Source organism: Penicillium verrucosum (genome assembly GCF_028828655.1).
Source record: "Penicillium verrucosum strain IBT 35672 chromosome Unknown utg000001l_segment0_segment0, whole genome shotgun sequence".
Classification (NCBI taxonomy): Eukaryota; Fungi; Ascomycota; class Eurotiomycetes; order Eurotiales; family Aspergillaceae; genus Penicillium; species Penicillium verrucosum.
In genome coordinates this window covers 13,378,763-13,394,074 of record NW_026643210.1, presented here as the reverse complement: position 1 = coordinate 13,394,074, position 15,312 = coordinate 13,378,763, and the positions used below count along the sequence as shown (strand labels likewise).

Sequence of the window (15,312 nt, the reverse complement as noted above, 5' to 3'; positions counted from 1 at the left end):
TTGTCTGGACCAATCCAGCTACATCTCGGCTCTCCATGCCCAGGTGCTGGAGGTGCCGGGGTATACTTATACAACGTATCGAGTACAAATGTCTTGGCCCGATTAGGACTCGTCTGATATCCATAGTACAAATGTCTCTTGTAGGCGAAACATATGTGAAACACCGGTCTTACAACGTCATCACATAAGTCTGATTTATGAAAAAAAGGTGCTGAAAAGTAAGTAACTATGAGAAGCTCTACAACATATTGCACGGAAAGGCTTAGAAAGAGTTATGAAGCATATCAAAGGGACGGGTAGGGAGAGAATCATAATATCAGAATGACAAATTCATTTGATAACTCCAGGGCCATTTCACTAAGGTATCCATTCCCTCTCTTGAAGCTACCATGTTGTCATTGACATGACCCCCAGCTCCTCATGGAATTCCCACGGTTAATCATTTCGGATTTGACTACTCCAACTAACATTATAGAAGATCGTTTACATTATGGCATTAATAGAGAAATACTGAGGGTAATCTCCCTCAGATCCAAATGAATTTGACACTCAAATTGATAGTGGAGAAGGGTCCATGGGTCCATTGATGACCCCTGTTCCGTTCCCGGTAGCGTATTTCCGCCAACATCGAAAAGCCAATATTAAGAAGAACCAATAACAGTCGACCTTGTTAACGGCTGACGGGGATCCGCCATCAAAAGTTCCCCAATACACGCTGGATATATGAATTACAGCTTCATAATTTGAATTCATAATAACCTCTGAGCCATTGAGAGAAGTCAACCAACACAAAAGTCTGAGAGTCTAAGATCAAACTGAACAAATGTTACGGCCCCTTTCTCTATAAGCGGTGGTCAATGTTATCTACGAAAAACTGTTTCAAAAGAAAGGGGAAAGGCAAAATTGCATCAGTCAATGTCTATTCATAGATGCCCGAGCCAGGCCGCGAATCAATATATTCCCATGACATATCATAAAGCTTATAACGCTAAACAAACACCAAACACCAAACAAAGAGGTACTTCGCTCAAGAACACTCAATCACGCCCATTTCCGCCGATTCTCATGCATCCTTCGAGCAGTTCCAACCCAGTTGGAAACCCGGTCATCTCTTAAACTACGTCCGTCATGGGGCGGGGACTGTCTCAGAAGATTCTCCCGACAAAGGCGATTATTGTAGTCGATGTGCTGGTCAAGACATTGAAACACATCCTGCCATGGTGTAATTGTTGAAATGGGCGAAATTGGCGAGACTGGTGATTGACAAGACGCTGTATCATCTCGGGGCCGAGAATCATATGTGCGGGGCCTATATCTCTCTCCAACAATCCATTTCTTTTCATCTTCGAGCCAAGTGAGGGGCACACAGCTCCGTGGTCGCACGGGAGGATGTGGGATGTGTTGTATACGTGGGAACATCTCGTATTCATATTGCGGATCGCAGTTGGGGGATAGTTCGTCTGGCGGATTGCTCGTATGTCTACGGGCAGAAGCCCGCCTTATATTGCCATCGATTGTAGAGTAGTTAGGTGACCATTCCTGCAGTCTGTTGTAATGCTGTGTTGGCAAGATAGGATCCGTTGAAGCAGGTCTCGGTGGCAGAGGCTTTGGGAGTAAATGTTGAATTGGAGCACGCGACTGTGTATGAATACGAGGAGGAATCGTATCTGGCAGAACAATGAAGTTTGGATTAACCATGGGTGTGCCTTCGAGGGATGAGAGATCCATGAGAGGATAGTCAAGGTCGGAGCGTGGTTTGGGATGTTCGGAAGCTCGTCGCTGGGATAGACAGGAAAGCATTGTTCGATGGGATAGGGATTTTGACAAGTAGATCATTTATCATATGGCTTGATATACTATCTTTAGACACGAGCTTTGTGCAGAGTTCAATAGTGGACCGTCACGAGGGCCCGTATCCAAAGCCAGAATAGAACAGAGAACTTGGAATAAAAGGGTCCCTTCTAGAGCGGATATCCACTCCTCCCCGGAGAACATATTGTGTAGGTTATACACAAAGAAGGAGCAAATCCAAGGCAGATTTATCGACAGTGGAAAGGATGCTATTAGGGCTAAAAAAACACTGATTTTCATCCATTGTTCTTATCCATCGGGCATCCCGAAGTCATCACTGAAAATCAATTGCCCGATTGCGAAATTGTACTGCTCCTTTTCAGGACAATGGTCATGGATGTCCCACCAGGTAAAACAAAGGATATCAAAAGAAAACCCACCACAATCCCAAAATTGATTAGTTGCTTGAAATCTAATTTGGGGTCTAAATACATCCATCCACTCAAGGGGCTATACATTTTTTTCTTTCTCACTGCAATGATCTCAACTTACTAGATATGTTTGGGCTTTCCAATGTGTGTCTTTGGAATTTAGCAGAAATGGGGCCTGTCCGAAGGCCAAGCCTGCCAAGGCACTTCGCATATTGCAATAATTAGAAGGGGTCGTGGTTCCAAACCCCCGTATTTAGGGCTCGGATCCGATATGTGTTGGGGTCTGAGAATAATCGAGGGTATCAAACACTGCTTTGATTCCTTTCTTCTTCCCTTTGCTTGACTGGAAGTGTCCGAGTAGCACTAAAAGACACCTGATTCGAGGGTGGGAGCCCAACTCGATCCTCAATGAACAAGCAGACTTCCGATTCAGCCACCCAACGCACGAATGGTGGGGCTCTCTCTATTTTTGTCTGCGAATTGTTTATTATGTACAGCGTTTATACTCATGTGTGCCTGTAATAGTACTACTAGAATAGGCCGCTTATGCAGCCTTGTTATGTCTATTTCCGTACGCCAGTCTTCTCAGATGTCTGAGATATTTTCCAATATGAATGTTATTGGTGCTGTGGCTAGAATGAGACACTATAGCAGTCATTGGCAGAGGCAATACTCGAGGTTGAATAATAAGCACTTTATCTAGACTGGCCAATGATAATATGGAGTGAGATGAACTTGTCTGGGAGCCTTCAAAATGACGAAAGTACTAAAACAAGTTATGGAATTATAAAGGTGGATATAAAGGTGCAAAAGTAAGGATACATTCCAAATGGGCTACGGGCGCTGGAGAGAGGGAGAATGTGAAAAGCTGTCATGGTTTACATTAAGGTCGTGCTCAAGCCACCAAGCGAGCTTCGCACAACTCCGAAGCTATCCAGGAGAGCCCGAGAAGAAATAAAAAAATATATGTATATCAAAAAAGCAAAAAAGGGATAGTCATATCCAGTCAGAAAGCAACAATTGTTAATAGTAAATCACCAGAAACCCTAAGTAACACAATCCTCTTCTCACGTCACCTCTAATCAACCACTCCAGTTCAACACAATAGCCACGCCAGGGTTAGACCCATAGGATCCAACTAGGTGCAGTGCATCAAAACCCGGAAGAAGTCATTTACAGGAAGAAGGCAGCGACGGCGGCGACACCGGCGAAGCCGACGGAGCCGCTGAGAGCACCGGCACCGTTGAAGGCAGGGGAAGAGGTAGCGGGGGAGACAGCAGCGGTGCCGGAGGCAACACCCTTGCTGCTGGAGGGAACGTGGGGGACACCACCGGTGGGGCCGTGGGGGACGTTGCTACCAGCGGGGGTGCTGGCGGTAACGGGCACGGTAGAGTAGATGACGGTGGGCACACAGGTGGTGACGGCAATCACGCTGTTGGAGACCACGGGGGCGGGGGCGCTGGGAGCGCTGGGAGCGGGAGCGCTGGGGGCAGGGCCGCTGGGGGCACTGGAGGGGGCGCTAGGGGCGGGAACACTGGGGGCCCAGGTGGGGACGGAGGACCAGGCAGGGGTCTCGGAAGACCAGGCAGGGGTCTCAGTGGAGACGGGGGCGGTCTCGGTCTCGGGGGCCTCACCAGCGGGGCTGGTGACAGCAGCGGGAACGCTGGAGGGGGTGGTGCTGCCAGTGGGCTCAACGCCGGCACCAGAGTTGCCGGGGCAGTCGGTGACGGTAGGAGCGCAAGAGGTGATGGTCACCTCATCGGTCTCGTAGACGGTCTGGTCGGCACCGGGGGCGGCAATGGCAAGGCCAGCGAAGAAGGCGATAGTGGCAGTAGTGAAACGCATTTTGAATGTTTATGTACGAAAACCGTAAAAAGGGATGTTCAAAAAGGTATATATAAAAAGCTTAGCTTTCGAAAGAGAGTGAGTTGGTTTTTTAAAGAGTGGAAGACCGAAGTCGAGAGAGAATGACTGGATGCTTTGCAACGAAGAATGTACTTGGAGAGAAGAAAGAAACAGAAACAGCACGGGGGAGGTAGGGGGCCTTTGTATGAACGGGGAGATTAGTGTCACAGATCAGCAGCCACTTGCTTTCTGGTTGTTTTGATCCATTTGGATCCATTTTGGCCCTAAAAAAAGGGGAAAAAAGAACAAAGACCGAAGTTGGTACTAGGTACTTAATCCACCACTAACCCACACCGCAACCTGCCATGTACTTAGAACTTGATCCTCGCACAGCCTTCATGTATTTAATTATTTCAATTCTATGATTGGATCGATGTTAGGGTCTTCATTGGGTGAATTTGGTAATTTTGACCCGCTATGATTTCTAGCGTTAACTGATGATGATCACATACAACCCTGACGGAGTATCAAATTTCTATATTAAACCATCGGATGTTGGTAGATGTACATAACTACATACTCTATACTCCCATAACAAGAGTTACAAACTGCAATATTACTCTACAATACCATCTCCTTCTCTCAGATACAGATGTGTTTTTTGTTTTCTTTTCCTAATCTTGATGTTTCAGACCGCATCGCCGATCCACTACCCGTTCCTGGCATCCCAGTTGTGAGCATTTCCCCGTGGGTCTATTCTCATCTCCACTTACCCCTGAACAGCCCGCCATTTATTTCGCCAAGAGAACGTATTGTGTAAGGGCGAGTCCACGATGATGTGAACTTTACTTGTGAAGTGGGATTGGTTCTTTCTCAAGACATTCACCTTAACATGGGGGCTAACATGGGACCCAAAACAACTTTCTATTTCTTTGTCGGCATAAATCCCGAGACATCCTCGGTATTATTTCTCCATGCTATGTATTGCCGTTACACATTAGTACCTTTTGACTATTATTATACCTGATTTCTGTGGATCCTAATTTGTGGCGCTGTACTGTGCCCTCCGGAACACCGAGTATATCACCGTCCGAGACCTTTTTTTTGTACTGTTGTATGTTATACTCCGTAACTATGTTGTATGTTGACCATGTTTCCTGGCATAAAAGAGTTGCCGTTTCTTACTCTCCCTATTGCGCAATCGCTGTAATATTATAAACCCGGCCAATTTTAGTAAAACTACGTAGGTAAGCCGATAAAGCCGAAAAACAACGCCACGACTCGAGTTACTTTGAATTGCCCCCGCAACGGGAAGGTCTCGCTTCACGCCGTAACGGCTAGACCACATTGTTTTAGTTCTAGCCATAGTGCTTGACCATGCTTGCATCTCGTGCCCCTGGGCTAGGCAATATGGAAGTCAATGCCCAAGCGTAATTTGAGAAACTAATAATATCAGGGCCTGGCTGTGTGATTGGGTGACCCTGACATGGCGCATATGCTGTAATTTCGAGTCTGTTACACCGGCCACTCGAGCTGCACAGTCGATTTTACTTTTTGCCGTTTTGTGACTATGTTGTACTTGTAAGAAATGTGTACACTGAAATAATCCGTAACTAGTTAACTATACATACATAACATACTTGTATGTTGTAGTTCACTGTGATTGGAACCTGCAGCATCAAAGCGTGTCGATCTTCATCCTGTTCCTAAGTCGAGAGCTTGGGTCAGACTTTCGAAGCGGTTCGACCGCCAGGGCGAGTCAGGGTATTGTTGTACCTAGGCAGTGTTGCATAGCCAATGATCGTTTAACCCGGTTAACGCCTTTGACTTTAGACCAATTTTTGTTGTCCGGACTCCATGATAGGGGTTGTTCGCATTGTCCATGGGCCTCGTGGTGCCCCCGAAACTCCACATGCCGCTATTGAATTATTGCGCTTCATGGCCCCTTTTTCAATAGATCGGGCCTTTATTCTATTCCAACATACTACTTTATACGGTAAAACTGTACCCTTATCAACCCCATACTCAACTTTGATACTATGTTTAGCTACAATTAGCTTTGTGGGATATAAATTATTGGTGGAGCGTATTTTATATATATAGCACAACGTTGAGCCCTACCATCAAGGATAGGTGTGTTCGTGGGATAAGGATTTGAGTGGACCTGGAACTTTTCTGAAGTTCAGCCTCGCCTATCGCGTGGGATAGATATCCTTGGCCTATTTGATCTCAGTTGTCTCTGAGTCTCTGATGTCCAGGGTAAGGGGCTTTTGTCTCAACTCACCGCTAATACCGCATTCTGGGAGTCTCCCTTCACATCCTTTGACATTTCATAACCATTGCGCGGCGCCATGAGCAAGACGGATATCACATCGGCCAAGCCGAGAAATTTGTGATTGACGTCCAAGTCAACTTTCTACTGCTCAATTACTTGGACTTGATATGACAGATTCTATATGGCTTGTTCCCCCTCACATAATACCAACAGATCTACGTTGTAGGATGATGTCCTTTGCGCCCACCCAAGTCATCAATTCTGCTTTGATGCAGGACTTTCATCATCTGCTACTCCATCACATCGCCTAGTCCACCCTGCAGAATCCGATTTCATGTTTTCATTTGATCGCCATCAATGATCACCTATCCGTCACCCAACCCGACCGATCAGCATCGACGCGTCACTATTTTAGCGCCGATGACACAAGCGAGCGGCACTGAGAAGAATAGTAGACTCGTTGAGTTTATATCTATTGAAAAACTCCGTACAGAGTATGTACGGAATCCAGATACACACATACAACATAAGGACAATTTTTTTCGTACCACAATGGGCTTGATGGTATCATGTAATACAACATTGAAGACAACACCCGTGGAAGCTCATGGTTATAATATGAAACATAGACTATTTTCAAAGGATCGGAAAAGCTAGCTACTCTGCACGCTGCCTTTCAAATGTGGCGTTGCAATTCTCTCAATGGTCATGGATCGCGAATTACTATGGTCTTTATTTAATTAGTTCTATGATCAGTATGGTCATGTTTAGAAAGTCTGTAGCACCGAGGCTGGGCCTCCCATTTCATCCAACAGCGAGAATCTCGATCGTGGCTCATTTTGCTTTTGGTCACTGTGGTTATCAGGATGATTAGTATAAACAACCTTTTTGAAGACAAGCACCCGATTTTGTCAAGAATTTTCTAGTATTATTTCTCTATTAGCTAGGTCAGACATCCTTTAGGATCAACTATTCCACTGCGGGTAGAGAGTCTAGGTTGCACTAGAGTACGTAGTATATCTAACAGCTAATGTTGTATCTGCTCATTGGGGCCAAAATTAGATCGAGGTTTAGTTACCGAACGCTTGTCTCAAATGAACTAACTCAATTGTGATATCCACACTGGAATTATCTACGATGTTGTACGACTGAGCTTGACCTTATGGAACTAGGCACCGGCAAGAATTAGGTCTACATATAATCTAAATCACGGCCTTTGGAACTAAACGCTTCGATAGTAGCCGATCTTGTTAACGCCCAGATTTCGGGACAAACCCAGTGACACTGAAATGCTACTGGTGCGGATCAAGTAGGGCTTCCGGGCCCGCCCATGTCATCATCGGGTCTCATTGCGTGGCCACAGGGGGGGGGCTAAGCCACACCTTTCATAACCCCTCAATGACATATCTACACGTAGTTAATTTGGTTTGATTTTTGATATATTGGCCTCGCAATGGTATAACTGGATATAACTGGAGATTGCATCATATAACACATTGGATAGATTGCAAAAAAAACAAAACAAAACAAAAAGTCGGTACTTCTGTAAGGCTGGACAGCCGGGTAAGATCTCTACAGCCTGTGATAGGTTGTCTTTAGGTGGGGGAGACCTTGATAGGCTTGAATGTGCTGGCAATGATGCCTCGACGCCACAGTTTACCTGTAAGTGTGCCCAGTAATTGCGGCTCCAAGGCAACAACGTAAGGTTACAACGTTTGACAATTTGACAATTTGACAGTTATACTAGTAGGAGAGTAGAGATCTAGTAATTTGTTTTAGTTTTAGTTGACATTGTAGCACGTGTATGTACATTAGTAGTTACATTATTTTATATGTATGTATGTTGTACATAGATATAGACCCGATATAAAAATCAAAAAAAAGGGGAGAGAAATATGAACCATGGTACTCAAGAGAATTCTCTGTTTCCCCGATAATTCATAAGAAGTAGAAGATGCATGTAGATATCAACATAGTAATTCACACAAAAATCAAGACATCTATATTGTATGTTGTAATAATTGTACTCTGTACATCCTACAAAGTACATCATAGACATGTGTTTCAGCTCAGGCGCTTTCTGAAACATCGAGGCCCCACCACAGCCCGACACCTCTCTTGTCGGCTGTGTCGCTCTATTAATATTCTCTTATGACGAGAGAGTTTTCTAGTCCTACAAACGTTTGAAGTAGACGATTATTTGACTTATATTCTATAAAAAGTACGAAGGGATCCTCTATTTCTTATATGGTGGAGTAACAGGTCACCTGCCGCATCTCTCGGTAACTTCCAAACTCCACTCGTTTGTTCTCCAGGGCTCTACCTTATCTCTTCTACTTCTACTTCTACTTCTGCTTCTGCCTCTTCTTTTGTCTTTGTTTCTATTTCTGATTCTGCTCTGCCATTCACTTTACTTTTCGTTCACTCCAATCCGTCTTTCCCCCTCAGACTTACCAAGGTGGACTGATCCAAGGTCGACACTGTGGCTACTCTTGCAGATCCGAACGAGTTGTTCTTGCCTGGTGAAAGGCAAAACAATCTCGCCATGTCATCACCCGTTCCTCTCCTTCGTCCACCGGTTCCTGGCGCTCGCAACAATAATGGCAGCCCACGAGCCCCGAAGCTCACGTTAGGCATCCCCCCTCACCTAGCGCTAAACCCGTCAATGGCAATCCCGCACCCGCCCAAGTACCTCAAATCCAAACCCAGCCCCAACCTCAGCCTCGTCCGTCGGGTCGACCAGCACCACCACGACTGCATCTCGCAACTCCTATGGGCGCTCAGCAGAATGTATCCCAGCCAACCCTCATGCCGAACGGTCGACCAGCCCCGCCCCCACTGAGTACAAATGGCCTAGGAGGTGGAGGAGGTGCACCCAGTCTAAAAATTCAGACCAACGGACCAGCCTCTTCAAACCCTTCATACTCGACGATTAATTTCGCCATGGGCCTCCGACAACCGGATGGCTCGTCAGATCCGTCTTCGGCCATTAGTTCGGTGTACTCAGATCGCGAGAACGGAGACCGTGAAAACAATGTAAACGGTCTCCTCCCCGATCTGGACAAATTGTGTCTAGAGAAGGGCCGACCCCTCGATGTGGATGATCTCGATGATGAAGGCTGGCACGCGGCCAGTGAACAGAATATGATTGTTGAACTTGGAAGTCTGGGAGAGGGTGCCGGCGGAGCTGTCACCCGATGCCGACTCAAGGAAGGAAAGACCGTTTTTGCATTGAAGGTGCGTCGCTTTGGCTGGTCAACCTTCTGCATACCTGCTCTCGGCCATAGAAGCTAACATCCCATCCTAGATCATTACTACAGACCCCAACCCGGATGTCAAGAAACAAATTGTTCGAGAGCTTAACTTCAACAAAGACTGCGCTTCGCACCACATCTGTCGTTACTATGGTGCTTACATGGACAAGTCCACTGGCACCATCTCTATCGCCATGGAGTTCTGTGAAGGTGGAAGTCTGGACAGCATCTACAAAGAGGTCAAAAAGCTTGGAGGTCGCACTGGAGAGAAAGTCCTTGGCAAGGTCGCAGAAGGTGTCTTGAATGGATTGACCTATCTCCACAGCCGAAAGATCATTCATCGAGGTGCGAACCATTCTCTCGCGATATATATTGACCATAAGCGGCTAATCTTTTCTAGACATCAAACCATCGAACATTCTCTTGTGCCGTGATGGCAAGGTCAAACTCTGTGACTTTGGTGTCAGCGGTGAATTCGGTACCAAGGGCGACGCCAACACTTTCATTGGCACTTCCTACTATATGGCCCCGGAGCGCATTACTGGTCAATCATACACCATTACATCCGACGTTTGGTCTCTCGGTGTGACTTTGCTGGAAGTCGCCCAGCACCGATTCCCCTTCCCTGCTGATGGGACTGAGATGCAACCCCGTGCAGGGCTAATAGATCTCCTAACTTATATCGTCCGCCAGCCAATCCCGAAATTGAAGGATGAGCCACAAAATGGCATTCGCTGGTCGGACAACTTCAAATATTTCATCGAATGCTGGTATGTACATTGTCTTTGTAACTTTCATTTTCTATACTAACTCGATCACCAGCTTGGAAAAAGAACCCCCTCGACGTGCGACACCCTGGCGGATGCTGGAACATCCATGGGTGCAGGATATGAGAAACAAGAAGGTCAACATGACGAACTTTATAAGGCAGGTGTGGGATTGGAAAGAGTAAACAAATCCCCAAGGGCCCTTTCTTTTTAGGGTGCTTTACTGCTTTCCTGCTTTGCTGCATTTATTTTGAGTATGAGTGGCTGGACCCCAAGGATTGACCTGGCTGTCAACAACTCAACCCCGTTTATCACGACTCTACTTCGTATCCATCTGCGTTTTGTGCTTTCCGCTGGCTCCCCCGGGCCGGAACTCGCGGGGCTCGACATTACTCTCATACCCCCCTTATCATCAGCAAATGCTTTTTCCTTTTTTTTTTCCTTCGACACGAATCTCATCGGCTACACTTCACCTACGATCCTTGATGGCCCGACATTCTCCATGCGTCGCATACCCTTCGATCCTTTTCGCCTTCTGGTTTTCACCGTTTCCCTCATCTCCTTCCGATGGACTGGTCTCTCTTATTTTGCTTTGGTCATTTTCTGTCACATTTCGAGCCTGGACATATCCTCCATCCCCGTATTTCGTTTTTTATTTTTGTATAGCTCGCTTTCTTAGTCTGCTTTAAGGTTATACTTTGGGTCTACTTCTCGCTTTGCACTGGATGCGGGAGTGTTGCAATGCTTTGGAGACTTCATTTAGGACATACTTAGGCACTTAATATCATTTGCATCTTGTCTTCGATTTTGGTTATATGTATATGAATACAAGAATATAAGTATGGACTCGCCCATTTAAGACCGTCCACATTCTAGTAGAATAAAATATGTCTCATTGTTATCATAAAAGCTACATACAGCACTGGTTTCGATACGCGTCCTTTTCAACCACAGAAGCAACTGCAAGGTGTTCCAACCTCCAGTTACTCGCAACCTCATATTACCCCCCGCCTTTCCTACTTCTTGCTCACCGGATCAGCGCCAAGAACCCAACCGATCCCACTAACCAAACCCCCAGTCATCATATTGCTAACCATATCCCTCTTCCTAACACGACCCTCACTATCCGGCGACAGGGGCCGATCATTATCCTGAGTAACAACCGGCGCCGAACCATCAGCCGCGCCCCTCAACGGGAAAGCATTCTTATGCAGCGCCAAAGCCGCACCACGAGCAACCTCAAATAGACCCATGGGCGCCTCGTGACGGTGAGAGTTCGGCATTGCAGCGCGCGCACGACGCGCAGCACGCTGCTGCTCCGTGTCAAAGGCGTCACGCTCCGAATCCGAGGGCCCGAATCCGCCCGGGACGGAGGTCATTGTGTCGCCTTTTCTATCCCAGAGGTCTTCTTCTTGCTGTTCACGCGCGCGCAACGAGGTTAGTTCTTCGTCGCAGCGACGCCAGGCGCCGAGGATTTCCGGGAGTGGGTATGGAGAGGGCACGAGGGCGAGTGCAAGGGAGAGGAGTTCCATTCGCTGGGTGAGGTGCGAGATTTGGGATTGGAGGGTTGGCGGTGGGTGGGTTGGTGTTGTGGCGCGGTAGCGGCCTGCGTTGTAGACGGCGCGCCAGGTGATGTCGTCGGGGACGGAGGTGGTGTTTAAGAGAGGGGAGGAGGTTGAGAGGAGGGAAGGGGGTGTTAGTCGGGTTAGGATGTAGGAGTAGGCTGTGCCGAAGTCGTTGGAGGATAGAGCGGAGGCAATTGCTAGGGAGGTGATACGGCGTTCTGCTGTGAGGAGGGCGTGCTCCTTTGAGGGTTTGTGGTGAGTTGGCTCATCTTCGGCTTCGTGTGATGTCGCCTGCGTAGGAACGCCTGCGGCTACTAGGTTTCGCCCAATGGAAAGAAGATCGTCTAGTTTGGTGTAGCTCTTTGGATTTTGCTCGAGTACTTTCTCAATCAAGAGGATGGGATCGTGATGGACACGAATGCTAACAGGCTGGAATGGAACACCGTGTTGTAGGGTCAGCGAATAGTATGAGAGTGCGTGTGTTGCGGCGATGAGGGCATGGATCTGCTTGAATAGAACAGACTCTGGGAAGTATAAGGCAAACGATTGTAGACTAAATTACTGTCAGTAACGAGTCCATGTATCCTCTTTTAGTAGCACCACTTACATGTCGTAAGCTCTCTTCATTCCACCCCGGGTTCGATTTCCGTTGCTTGCGTTATCGTACGCTGTGAATATGGCCTCTTGCACCGCAGCTTCCACTTGGACATGATCAAGTGGCGCTGTTTTAGAGTTGGTGTATATATCAATAGCCAATTGATACTCTAGAAATAACGTCAGTATTGACAACAAAGAATGAATTTGGGTCACATTACCTTTAGCTGCCAGCAGGGCCTTCAAAATCTCCGTTTCAACTGTATCACGCGAGATCCGCCAGAAAATTCCATGGTATGGTGAAGGTTCATCCCAGGCGTTGTCGGACTGTTCCTCCTGCCAATCTCGAAGCCAAAGCAATCGTTGTCGAACCATAGACCAGTCTTGGTTTACATTCGGTTGCTTCACAGTAGAATTCACCACGCTTTTGAGTTCGGCCAATTGCATTTCCTCGGTGCTGTGAAGGCACATGTTTGCCGCAACCCGACAGGGAACCAGATGACCAAGTTCGGTCAGTATACGAAGGGACAGAAGTAAAGCGCTAAGAAACGAGATCGACGGGGGCGATGGTTTTGTAAGAGGATTCGTCGGCCTCAAAAGGGCGTTCTGCAATAGAGATGCGCGGGATGTCGAGGAGACTGGCTCGGTATCATAATGCACAGATGGCAGTTCTAACTCAGAAGTGAGGTACAAGCTGTCTTCAAGATCGAGGAGCTTCGCGACCCTCGTCAAAACCTGGAACGAGCCCTCCAGTACAGCCATCGAGGAATCTGCATGGGCATACACCACAGCAAGACCGGACTGGCCGTATCGAACCTGTAAATCTCTCGCCTGCTGTTCGGATAATTTCGTGCCAGCATTGTCGTATCCCCCCAAGTCCACATCTGATGGTCCATCCCAGTGGGTATAGGCGCTCACAACGCTGTCGCGGTCGACAAGACTCCTAGACAGTAGCCATTCGTTCACGTGTTCCCATCCAGCCAATTCGGTTGCTTGGGGTTTCTCGGAGCCTTCAATGAGAGAAACCGAACTCTGCTGAGCTGCTTCATTAAGCCTTCGTCGCTTTGACCGATTACCACCATAGAGCCAAGGCCCGATCAGACCCTTCAAGTTGTTGACCAAGTCCATGTTGCTTTCTTCGGAGCTCACCAAAGACAGGAGAATGTTGACCGCGGTTTGATCGTCCACAGACTCCAGGATCTCAAGAGATATAGTTTCGTCGTGATGGGCGTAGAATTCGTAGTTCAGTCGAAGCAATGGTAATAGGCTCGATATCAGCCATGTTCGAATGATTGGCGAGTTCTCGTAGAACGGGATGATAAGCTCGAGGATAAGAGGCTGAAGTGCTGTTTCCGAGTCGATCAGATGTGCTCGGTGAATAAGGAATTTGGTCAAAGGATCTGCTGAAGCTATCTCGTCTTCCTCGTCAGGGCGTTCCAGTGGCCGTAAATGAAGCTTCCGCACGCGCTTTCTGGCAAGTGATTCGGACAAGTCCTGCACGGCAGAGGTATTGATCGGTCGGTCAGATGGCGAATTGGAGCTATTTGCTAGCTCTTGTAGCACCGGGGTGTACTGAGAGGGCTCCGTGCTTTCTGGGAGAAAGGTCAAGATGATGCGCAGGAGGCGTTCCAACGGGAAACAATGGGGAAACCGGGCCTGTAGGATAGGCAAATCCGCCACACTGCCACCTGCGCAGAGTTGTGTAGCTAGTATAATAGCATGCGCATCGGACAGCTCTTCGAGAGCCATGGTCAAGCTAAAGAGACGAGGCAGTCCAGTGAGGTGGCCTCATAGTTGGCGATGACCATGTTGCATACGGCGGGGCGCACAGACCAAGTCGGAAACGAAAGGGAAGAGTCGCATCCACCGGCACTTCATCACTACCTTTTTCGCGGTCTCTGTGCCTACCACTTACGCAATTACCTTCTTCTACACATCACAATGGCTTCCGGTTACGGTAACAACGGCGGTATGTGCTCACTTTCCCCTTCCCCGGAGAACCTGCTCGGGTCCGCGCCGACATGCCCTCGGATCACAACTTGCGCACGCAGTTCCCTCCTCCACGAATAAAACCGGCTAACGTACTATGGCTTTTTCTAGGTCCCGGCCGCTGCTATCCCTTCTGGCAAGAGGTTCTTGGTTGCTACGTGGTGAACTCGGGCGATGGTGCGAGCGGCAAGAAGAAGTGTGTGCCCGCCCTGGACGATTACTATGAGTGCCTTCACCACCGGAAAGAGGTAAGGGCAATCCCCGCTCGATCGAGATACCCGCACACTTGAATGATGGACCTGAGTCTAATAATGGGAAATTGGAACAACAGGCTCTCCGCACTATGAAGATGCAAGCTGCCTATCGCAAGGCCGAGGCCGCACACCCGCGAGAGAACGCCCCTAAGGCTGAGCAAATCCGGAGCTTGGGTCTACTTGGGAAGGAAGAGGAGGCAGCCAATGTGCTGAGCCAACGGTGAATGGGAAGGATTTGCTTATTCTTTTTCAATGCGTGTGATTCCGTGTTTCCGCCTCGGGACTTTTGCCCGGAGCCTGTGACTGTATAGAAACGCTTAACTGGTTGACTTTCAGGCCTGTCAGTGCGAAATGATACTCCAATTCAACGACAAACAGTTCTTTATCTTTGATTTCGATGTGCTTGATCCATAATGGATTCCCGAAACGGCAGATGTCGGCATGTAGGACGATATATACCCGATCTCAGAAGTCTAATTGACGAGATAAGCATGGGCTGTGATTGAGCACGGGAAACAGGTCGAATTACCAGTCCCACGCGTCTAGC

General features: G+C 47.8%; 6 protein-coding genes across 6 annotated transcripts; 3 read left to right on the top strand and 3 right to left on the bottom strand.

Moving 5' to 3' along the window:
• Positions 1–1,041: 1,041 nt before the first annotated feature.
• On the bottom strand, positions 1,042–1,800 carry N7516_004920 (uncharacterized protein; the record flags this gene model as incomplete). The annotated part of the gene is made up of 1 exon (XM_057217640.1): positions 1,042–1,800. The coding sequence occupies one exon, from the start codon at positions 1,798–1,800 to the stop codon at positions 1,042–1,044; it is 759 nt and encodes a 252-aa protein (XP_057079523.1).
• A 1,595-nt stretch (positions 1,801–3,395) lies between these two features.
• Positions 3,396–4,067, bottom strand: N7516_004919 (GPI anchored serine-rich protein; the record flags this gene model as incomplete). Its single annotated transcript, XM_057217639.1, has 1 exon — positions 3,396–4,067. The coding sequence occupies one exon, from the start codon at positions 4,065–4,067 to the stop codon at positions 3,396–3,398; it is 672 nt and encodes a 223-aa protein (XP_057079522.1).
• A 4,820-nt stretch (positions 4,068–8,887) lies between these two features.
• N7516_004918 (uncharacterized protein) lies at positions 8,888–9,184 on the top strand (the record flags this gene model as incomplete). Its single annotated transcript, XM_057217638.1, has 1 exon — positions 8,888–9,184. One exon carries the CDS (start codon positions 8,888–8,890, stop codon positions 9,182–9,184), a length of 297 nt encoding a protein of 98 aa, XP_057079521.1.
• A 101-nt stretch (positions 9,185–9,285) lies between these two features.
• On the top strand, positions 9,286–10,548 carry N7516_004917 (dual-specificity mitogen-activated protein kinase kinase; the record flags this gene model as incomplete). The annotated part of the gene is made up of 4 exons (XM_057217637.1): positions 9,286–9,579; positions 9,650–9,941; positions 9,997–10,366; positions 10,419–10,548. 4 exons carry the CDS (start codon positions 9,286–9,288, stop codon positions 10,546–10,548), a joined length of 1,086 nt encoding a protein of 361 aa, XP_057079520.1.
• Positions 10,549–11,379: 831 nt separating this feature from the next.
• Positions 11,380–14,271, bottom strand: N7516_004916 (secretory pathway Sec39 family protein; the record flags this gene model as incomplete). Its single annotated transcript, XM_057217636.1, has 3 exons — positions 11,380–12,481; positions 12,536–12,692; positions 12,744–14,271. The coding sequence occupies 3 exons, from the start codon at positions 14,269–14,271 to the stop codon at positions 11,380–11,382; spliced, it is 2,787 nt and encodes a 928-aa protein (XP_057079519.1).
• A 51-nt stretch (positions 14,272–14,322) lies between these two features.
• On the top strand, positions 14,323–15,143 carry N7516_004915 (uncharacterized protein; the record flags this gene model as incomplete). The annotated part of the gene is made up of 3 exons (XM_057217635.1): positions 14,323–14,491; positions 14,623–14,759; positions 14,843–15,143. 3 exons carry the CDS (start codon positions 14,323–14,325, stop codon positions 14,987–14,989), a joined length of 453 nt encoding a protein of 150 aa, XP_057079518.1. The 3' UTR covers positions 14,990–15,143.
• Between the last annotated feature and the right edge of the window lie 169 nt (positions 15,144–15,312).